The 10,000-nt window shown below is 45.5% G+C and overlaps 1 protein-coding gene and 1 long non-coding RNA gene across 2 annotated transcripts in view; both read right to left on the reverse strand.

Moving 5' to 3' along the window:
- Positions 1-1,174: 1,174 nt before the first annotated feature.
- Positions 1,175-4,478, reverse strand: LOC127362842 (uncharacterized). Its single transcript, XR_007884572.1, has 2 exons — positions 2,114-4,478; positions 1,175-1,879 (listed from the first exon to the last, which is right to left on the reverse strand). It is a non-coding gene; the product is annotated as an uncharacterized LOC127362842 (long non-coding RNA).
- Positions 4,479-5,044: 566 nt separating this feature from the next.
- Positions 5,045-10,000, reverse strand: part of lrch3 (leucine-rich repeats and calponin homology (CH) domain containing 3) — a 19,352-nt gene continuing 14,396 nt past the window's right edge. Inside the window, exons 16-21 of the mRNA XM_051398955.1 lie at positions 9,418-9,448; positions 9,217-9,330; positions 9,044-9,132; positions 8,068-8,205; positions 7,914-7,991; positions 5,045-7,741 (exon numbers count right to left, since the gene is read on the reverse strand). Coding sequence (XP_051254915.1) covers positions 7,544-7,741; positions 7,914-7,991; positions 8,068-8,205; positions 9,044-9,132; positions 9,217-9,330; positions 9,418-9,448 — 648 coding nt within the window. The 3' untranslated portion in view covers positions 5,045-7,543. The remainder of the gene's footprint in view (positions 7,742-7,913; positions 7,992-8,067; positions 8,206-9,043; positions 9,133-9,216; positions 9,331-9,417; positions 9,449-10,000) is intronic.

The following is a 10,000-nucleotide window of genomic DNA, read 5'->3' on the forward strand; positions in this document are numbered from 1 at the left end:
CCAACAGATTTAAATGAAATGACAATATGTAATATTTTAATGGATTGACGGTGGAAATACAGGTGAATCACTAGGATTAATGTTAGCCTGGCTGTTAGCCTGGTCTGGAGCAGGCTAACTGCAGAGAATAAATCACCATAGTAACCTGGCCGGGATAAGTTTAACCTGCTTTCATGCAGCCGACTTGAGGCTAAATTCATCCAGGATAACCAACATATCCCGGCTTAATCCCTTATCCTGGTTACCCCTCCGAACTTTAGATTCATGAAGCAAAAAAACAACAGTTGAATAAACACAAACAGTTTCTGCTCACATAAGAAGGAATCTGTTCATGAACGTCAGAGAAAAGTCAAATTAAAATATTTATTTAATGCACTTAAACTCAACTCTTCTTACAGCGTGTTCAAATCTTTATACAGTATGTCAGCAAAAAATAACACAAAGTGAAAAATGTAAAAACTGTGACAGTCTGTTTGTCCTCCATGAAAAACGGTGGAATGTCCTTTAAAAACCCCCTGACCCCCCCCCCGTCACATGACCCCCCGCCACCGCCACAGAAACACACCAAGAAGAAAAAACATAAAACATCTGTACAAACATGAAACCGTCTCAAACCTCTAAACCTCCAGCGAGCTCCGCTCAGGACGCGCTGGCACTGGATCGGACCGACAACCGTCAGTCACTGTGGGCCCCGAGCTCCGCCTCACAGGCTTCCCACAAACCCTCCATGGAAGGGGACTCAGCCTGCGAGCCTGAACTCAGGGCACACCTGTTTGAAAGGTGTGATGCTGCATTCAGGTGAAATAGGAACAAACAGCGATTTTGTCCGTCAGTTGTTAAGAATGTCCCACGCCCCCTGAATGCAGCAACATGAAAATATCATAATCATTAAATTAAAAACGGTCAGCGGAGTTCAGCAGCAGCTCGACCTCCAGACTGATCTGTTATTGATGTAAACAAACACAAATACTGAAGAATACAAACAGGAAGTGTCCTCAGTCTGTGAACGCACCGCGCAACGTTTGTGGTCATTTATTTGTGACGGTCTGGAGGAAGCCGACTGATGAACTCTACTGCGGTGATTGGAGTAGAAGAAGAAGAGGCATTCACTTTAAAAACCTTTGACCTTAGATTAGGGACTGCGTCTGAGCGTCCATGATGCTCCGTGTGTTGTCATGGCAACACACGCCCCAGCCCCTCATATATATTTATGTATATATGTATATATTTACAGAATATATTTGTACACATACATTTACTAAAGATAAAAACTGACAGTGTGACTGCAGGACACACTCAGTGTTTTAGTGTCAGATCAGTTCACCCTGTCACCATAAAAATGTCCCAGAATGCAACAGAAACACGAGGAGAGAGACAGTCGGAGCTACAGTCACCACCTGATCTTCCAATTACCTCAGGACCTTCAGGCTGCACCGCGTAGGGAACTACAGGCTGCTGGCGTTACAGCGTAGGGAACTAGAGAGTGTCTGTGTTACAGCGTAGGGAACTACAGACTGCTGCCGTTACAGCGTAGGGAACTAGAGAGTGTCTGTGTTACAGCGTAGGGAACTACAGACTGCTGCCGTTACAGCGTAGGGAACTAGAGAGTGTCTGTGTTACAGCGTAGGGAACTAAAGAGCGGTGGCGTTACAGTGTAGGGAACTAGAGTGTGTCTGTGTTACAGCGTAGGGAACTAAAGAGCGGTGGCGTTACAGAGTAGGGAACTAGAGTGTGTCTGTGTTACAGTGTAGGGAACTACAGACTGCTGCCGTTACAGCGTAGGGAACTAGAGAGTGTCTGTGTTACAGTGTAGGGAACTACAGACTGCTGCCGTTACAGCGTAGGGAACTAGAGAGTGTCTGTGTTACAGCGTAGGGAACTAAAGAGCGGTGGCGTTACAGCGTAGGGAACTAGAGTGTGTCTGTGTTACAGCGTAGGGGAACTAAAGACTGGTGGCGTTACAGAGTAGGGAACTAGAGTGTGTCTGTGTTACAGTGTAGGGAACTAGAGAGCTGCTGGCGTTACAGCGTAGGGAGGTACAGCGTAGGGAACTACAGACTGCTGGCGTTACAGCGTAGGGAACTAGAGTGTGTCTGTGTTACAGCGTAGGGACCTAAAGAGCGGTGGCGTTACAGAGTAGGGAACTAGAGTGTGTCTGTGTTACAGTGTAGGGAACTAGAGAGCTGTGGCGTTACAGCGTAGGGAACTACAGACTGCTGGCGTAACAGCGTAGGGAACTAGAGTGTGTCTGTGTTACAGTGTAGGGAACTAAAGAGCGGTGGCGTTACAGCGTAGGGAACAAGAAACTGTCGATGTTCTGATTTATTACAAAGTAAAACTGATTTTGTGCAGTTGTGTTTTTTTCTTCTGTAGTAATTAATTTCGTAATCAGCCCTCAGATTGGATCAATCAGGAGGTGATCAGAGCTCAGACTGTAATAAGAGAATAATATGAAGGTGCAGATAAAAACAATCTTGTGTACAAAGAACAGAAACAGCGACGTCCGTCTGTCAGCTGAGGAACTGAAGACAATGATCCTCAGACAGAGTTCAGGGTTTGGCCGACGTTTGTCTTCATCTCGTGACGTCTGTCGCTAACGTCTGTCGCTAACGTCCGTTGCTAACGTCCGTTGCTAACGTCTGCTAACGTCCGTTGCTAACGTCCGTTGCTAACGTCTGCTAACGTCCGTTGCTAACGTCTGCTAACGTCCGTTGCTAACGTCTGCTAACGTCTGCTAACGTCCGTCGCTAACGTCTGCTAACGTCCGTCGAACACAATAAAGATGAAAAAGACTAATTTAAATATGAAAGTGTAAATTCTGACGTTTGGATCTGACGGAGACTAAAAACTAAAGATTCAACTGACAACAGCGACATGTTAGCTAACATTAGCACTGAGCTACATTAGCTTCAACTCAACATAAAAAAGCTAATGTTTAACTTTATAGCTAGCTGTGTTAGCTTAACCTCCAAACCTACTGGCGTCATTACGTTAAAAGTCACGTTAGCATGGAGTTACATTACAGCTAGCTATAATCGCTAACCCAACAACAATAACTAGTGAGGTTCATAATGTTAGCTAGTGTTAGCAGTGAGCAACCATAACAATTACTGTTAGCGATCAATATTCAAACCGATTATAATATTAAATATTATTGAGTCATTAGCACTGAGCTACATTAGCTTCTGACTCTATCAATGTTAGCTCAGGCTTGCAGCTAGCTATGTTAGCCTAGCCTCTAAGCTAATATTAGCGTTGAGTATTTTCTTGTCATTAGCAATTAGCAGTGTCAGCTAACATGTAGAGCTAGCGGTTAGCACTTTACACCATCTACTGCACTGTAATTATTAGCTAGCTGTTTACAGCTATTAGCTTAATCAATTTATTAACCAACTACATCAACATTAGCTGCCGTTAGCCGCGAGCTATATTAGTGTCATTCTTTAAACTAGTTATTGTTAGCAGTTAGCGGTTAGCATCATCAAAACCAACTTTATCAATCTGATGAACTTTTAATGTTAGCATTTAGCTATATTAGCTTAATCTTATTTGTATTAATACAACTTTAATTATAATTCAGTGTTTGTTTACTCATCTTTTAATCTTTAAAGATTTTATTGTTGAATTTACATGTTTTGTGTCTAAATAGAATAAATAAAATAAACATTGTCCTTCGCGTGTTAAGCAGATTTATAAATAAATAAAAGGTAAATAATGTCAGTTGAAGACCGACAGCCAACCACAGTGTCACAATATATATAAATATATAAATATAAATATATATATAGCAGAGTTTGGGAAGATTCACAAACTACAACATAAGGTTGGACAATGTTAGCAGTTAGCTTCATGCCGCCAAGTTACTCAATAATTCTTCAACTCAAAGATCTTAAACTGTATGAGACAGATTGTGACTGTACTGTGAACCCAGAGTTTAATGATGGAACAGTTCGAGTCCCCAGCAGCTACACACTGACAGTTACCATTATTATCATTATTATCATTATAATATTATTACAGCAGCTGATTGGCTGCACAGCTGCATCCTCTGCCAATGACTCATCTCCCCAAACCTCCAACAGTGTCCCAATCAGCTGCTGAGATATCGTCCATATAGCTCATTACTAATCATCAGTCAGTGTTCTAACAGTTCTAACATTAAACTTTATTCTCTACAGTTCCAGTTGAATGATTATTTACTTCCTGCTGTCTGAGTGAGAGCAGATATTATTTAATATCATATATTTAGTGTGTTACATTTTCTCTCTCAGTTAAACCGAGCTTCACTTTAAGTTTGAGCTGTTGTCAGAAACCTGTCGCTGTGTCTCCATCAGATCCAGACCTGTTGTTCTGGAGGTTTTTATCTAAAACAATCTGCTTGTAGGTTTCCTCTCGTCCTCCTCCTGCTGCACCTTAAAACCAACCCACAGGGGCGTTACAGGAGGCGCACTGAGCATGTGCAGGGGTGGCCGTCTTGTCTAGATGTTTACGGAGGGTCCGGGCGGGGTCGTCGTCGTCGTCGGGGTGATGGGGTGTCGGGGCGGGGCAAGGTCGAGCAGGGCGCTGACGGTCCCGGCCACCTGAGGGAGCCCTCGCTCCTCCAGAATGTGCAGAGGAAGACACAACTGACTCTACAGAGGACGGACACCACAGAGGAAGACACACAGCGGGGGTGGACAAAAAGAAAACACAACGGAAAGGTGGGTCAACAGATGGCAAAAATAAAAGAATGGATAAAATAACAGTAACCATGGCAACACAAAGGAGAAAAAACGAGGAGCAGCGACTGAAAATGAGAAAATGAACTGAAGGGGGCAGAAAGGGTGAGACACAGGAAGATAACCTCAACTCAAGGTCCACTTACTCACTTTACTGTTACCATCAGTCCTACAGCCACGGCAGGGCGACCGCGGCCAATGTCAGCCTGAATATATTCTGTCTTTGATTCATTGTGACCTTTCTGTTTGTGAACATCTGAACAACCCTTGTGGGTCGGACTGTATACAACCAGAAGGATCTTCTACAGTGAGAGAGACACAGTGAGTCGAGGTGCTGCAGTTTATTTTATTAATGTTCAGAGCACAAACACAGTCCTTTAAAAAACATCATCCTCACTCTTCATCTCTTACAAAAAAACAAGTGCCATCAAAGGATAAAGTCGACCAGTAAACAGCTGGATTACAGCTGCTGGTTAAGAGGAGAACTTTCCACTGCAGGAACGTGCCAACCTGGTTCTGACCAGAACCTGAACAGAACCCTGACTGACTCTGAATGACTTCGTCTACACAAACACTAATGAGGCTTAGACACGTTGGTTTGTCCAGCTAAAGTTCTGTCTTTAAAGTGCCGGTTGCTCTCCTCTATACAGATGCAGTAAAATGGCGGTTACTGTTCTTGTGCTTATTGCAGTCGTCCAATCACCACTGACCACGCTGCCATCGACCACGCTGCCATCGACCACACTTTTTACACCTGAACCTGGATTTAACGTCACCTCCTGAGCAGAGCCCAGATTGAGTTCCTGGTAGTCGTTCTCAAAGCAGTCGGAGGACAGTGGAAACAAATGCAGAACCAGGGTTTGTTGGGTTCCTGCAGGGGACTGAAGGGCTTTGTGCTAACACTGAAGGGTTCCTACACGTTCATCAGGTCTTCTTCCCCCAATGAAGGGACGACTGCCCCAAGTTTGTTTACGACGCATCAACTGAGTTGCTCAAACACTGTCAAAGAGAGGAAGACCACAAGTGGAAAACACAGATTTTGGCAGGTTTCTGACCCAGGGAGGGTCTTCAGGGGGGGGGGACTGGCTCTGGACCACAGTAAAAACTGTAAAAAACACACTCAGACAGGCAACCAAACATAAGGCACAGGGGGCGGAGATTCAACTGGCAGGAAACAAGATTTAGGGTAAACCTCCAACTTTGTGGGATTGTCAAGTTTAAACAACCACCCGAGGGACCTCAAGATCCTTTATGGCTTAACAGAAACCCTCAGGGACGCAAGGGACATATGGCAAGTTCAGCAGAGGTGGACTAAAACCTTGTTTTGGATTGTTCTTGACTATGAAGTCCTGAGTCAAGACCAGCAAGTCCCAAATAAAATCCAACATGTCCCAAATATAGGCCAACAAATCCTAAGTCCAGGCCAACAAGTTCTTAGTCAATGCTAATAAGTCCAAAATCAAGGCTAACAAGTCCCAAGTCAAGACTAACAAGTCCCAGGTCTTAAACTTTGTGCATAGAGTCCCAGTAATTATTTGTCTGCCTGCTGGTCTTCACTAACAAACACACCTTTACCTTCTGCTCCTCAAGAAGGTCTTGGTGTGACATCAAGTCACTATCAAAGTTAAGTTTGTCTTTTGGTCATGGCCCAAATCCAAGTCTTACAAGTTGAGTCCAAACCTGAAGTTCTGACAGCAGGGATTCAGGACTTTAAAGGCTTGAGTGATTTGATTTGTTCGTCAGTACAAAACAATTACAAACATTGAAAGCTGAACATCTTTAGACTCAATAAAGTACATTGATAAAATTTGTTTTTACATGTGGAAACAACACTGGATTGTGATCCGATAAAATGTCACTGAATTCTATTGCCTAGCAGAGACCACAGAAGTCCATCATACAAAGCAGACCTACTGAAACTACTACTGGGAGTGATAGGGAGGAAACGACAGGTCGAAATGAGTTTCCTTTGCAGGCTGGTTGTGCTCAGACACCCAGAAGGAGCCAGTAACTGTTTAGGATGCTTCTAGGTATGTCCAGCTGAGAGTAGAAGGCAGGGCAGGACACACTGGAGGGATTACATATCTCATCTGGTCTAGGAACACATCTGGATCTGCCAGGAGGAGCTGAAGGACATCGCTAGGGAGAAAGGCATCTACGCATCCTTTCGGGTTTTGTGTTTCTGGCTCCTGTGGTCATGAGCTTTGGATAGTGACTCAAAGAAAGAGATTCTGGATATCAGTGGTTGAAATGAGTTTCCTCGGCAGGGTGTCTGAGCTCAGACATCCGGGAGGAACTCTGAGAAGAGCAGGTGCTCCTTCGTGTTGAAGGGAGTTAGTTGAGGAGGTTTGGGCGCCTCCCTTTGTGCTGTCGGCTGTGTGGAGGTGAGAAAGTGTGCAGTGTCTAAAGTCCTCTCTCTAGCTCTGCTGTCTCCACATATATCTATCTGGTATTGTTGGACAACATGTCTACGATCTGGTTCTGACTGAGTGTACCCTGACCCATCTGGACTGGGAAAACCTCTGGATCCTCCAGGAAGAGCTGGTGGATGTGGCTACGGAGGAGGACTTCTTACTTCAGCCAGTTCTACGTGGACTTTAGTAAGTGGCAGAAAGAATGGATGATATACAGAGCGGCCAAGCTAGCCGTGTCCCAATGCCTCCAGTGTTTGCTCTAAACAAGTCTAAATATTACTCTTATTTAAACTATTACTTTACATTTGGTGCACGTTATTTTGCGATACTGAGCTATTATTGGTGAACTAGAATAATGTCTGTTGCTGTCTGTTGTCTGTGCTGTCTGTGGGGTATCTGGTCAGGTTGGGTTCAGACGTGCGGCGCCAGGTGTACGTAGATGGCACATAGCACTGACATGACAGACAGGTAGAAGAGGGCAAAGCCTGCCAGCTGGACACGAGGGGAGGGGCTAATCTGGGGCGGAGCCATGGAGAGCAACATGCCCACCGTCCCATAGACCCCGCCTCCGTTCCCCTCCAGGACGTCCCCCACCGAACAGAGACTGTCCTGAGTGTGTCAGGTGGATGGACGAGGGATAAAAGGAGTGAGATGGACAGAATCAAAGATGATTAATGAAAGGTGGGAAGGTGAAAGAGAAGAAAGGAAGCTGTTAGTTGAAGAGGAGCCGAGAGCCAATCAGAGAGTTCCTGTGGTGGATCACAGGTAATATGTGTGTTACCTGTGGAACTCCCATCCGGCGGCACGCCTCCAGGAAGTTCTCAACGTTTCGCCGACATTTAGCCATGGTGAGTTTAGGCTGCAGGACACAGAGGAGCAGCGTTAGAATAAACAACAACAACAACAACAACAACAACAACAACAACAAAACTCACCACAGCGGGGGAGGGGACGTGGATGCTGGGGACGGATCGTGGTCTCACGTGATTGGCCAAGTGACAGAGCACCACCCCGTCTGTCAGAGCTGCTCCCAGGTCGCTAGGCAACGACACCTTCAGACGAGCCTCGATGTTCTGGAGAGAGAGACAGAGACAGATCCTAACCAAGTACAGGCTCAGTGACCACAAACTGCCAATCCAAACAGGAAGACACAAAACATCATGGCAACCAAAGAAAACAGAAAACGTGGTCACTGTTGGACAGGTGAAGACAATTTTTAAAAATTAAATATATGAAACGTTTATTTAAGATCAGCTCGTTGGTTCGATTTAAACAGCTACGACCTCTCCAATTAAAAAGGCTCCTCAGAGACAGAGAGCGTGCACCCTTTCTGCCCACAATGTATCAACATCCACACCAAATACATACTACACACACACACACACACACACACACACACACTGTATATAACTAATATAATGTTCATAATGTTTATATCTTTGATTTATTGTATTTGAATACTTTGCTTTGGCAATATTGTTTTCAAAAAACTTTCATGCCAATAAAGCCCATTTTGAATTTGAATTTGACAGAGACAGACAGAGAGAGAGAGAGAGACAGACAGAGAGAGAGACAGACAGACAGACAGAGAGAGAGACAGAGAGGGACAGACAGAGAGAGACAGAGAGAGACAGACAGAGACAGAGAGGGACAGACAGACAGACAGACAGAGAGAGAGAGACAGAGACAGACAGACAGAGAGAGAGATAGAGACAGACAGACAGACAATGGGATAATTATAGACAATAATCTCTGTGGTCACATGACTTCACCACTGAACTTCCAACCTGTGATTAAATCTTGAATTAAAACCTACAGGTTATAAAGTTAAACACAGCGAGGCTGTGAAGGCGGACCAGAGGAGTCTCTGTGTTGGGGTCATTAATTGTGGCTTCAGAAGGAGGAACCAACCTTTCGCAGCTGCTCCACCAGCTCAGCATCTTCTCCAACCAGAGGAGGAGCAGCTGGAGCCTCCTCCTGGCTCTGAGGAGCAGCATCACCTGGAGGAAACAGAGGAGTCATCACCAAACCTACACACTGCTACCTACACCTCCACACCTCCGCACCTCCGCTCCAGTCCTCACCTTTTCTCTTCTCCTCCTTCTGACCCAGACGAAACAGGAAGCTCTCTGGTCTCAGACTGGCTGTCCGGCAGGAGGCCACGCCCCCTGGGTTTTGGTAGGAAGGCGACTGATTGGCTGGAAGATAAAACCAGTTACACTCAGCGGATGAAAGAATGATTGGATGTTAACCATGGGGGTGATTTATCTCTGCTGCTCTCTTACCTGTAGGAGACAGAGCAGCTCTGTCCTCACCCTGCAGAGACACAACACGGGACAGTTACACACCTGAACACTCCTCAACACACCTGAACACTCCTCAACACTCAACACTCCTCAACACTCCTCAACACACCTCAACACACCTCAACACACCTCAACACACCTCAACACTCCTCAACACCCAACACTCCTCAACACACCTCAACACTCCTCAACACACCTCAACACTCCTCAACACACCTCAACACTCCTCAACACACCTCAACACACCTCAACACTCCTCAACACACCTCAACACACCTCAACACTCCTCAACACTCCTCAACACCCAACACTCCTCAACACCTCAACACTCCTCAACACCCAACACTCCTCAACACACCTCAACACTCCTCAACACTCCTCAACACGCCTCAACACGCCTCAACACCTCAACACTCCTCAACACTCCTCAACACGCCTCAACACTCCTCAACACACGCCTCAACACGCCTCAACACTCCTCAACACGCCTCAACACTCCTCAACACTCCTCAACACGCCTCAACACTCCTCAACACGCCTCAACACTCCTCAACACGCCTCA

This window comes from Dicentrarchus labrax, unplaced genomic scaffold (genome assembly GCF_905237075.1).
Source record: "Dicentrarchus labrax unplaced genomic scaffold, dlabrax2021, whole genome shotgun sequence".
Taxonomy (NCBI): Eukaryota; Metazoa; Chordata; class Actinopteri; family Moronidae; genus Dicentrarchus; species Dicentrarchus labrax.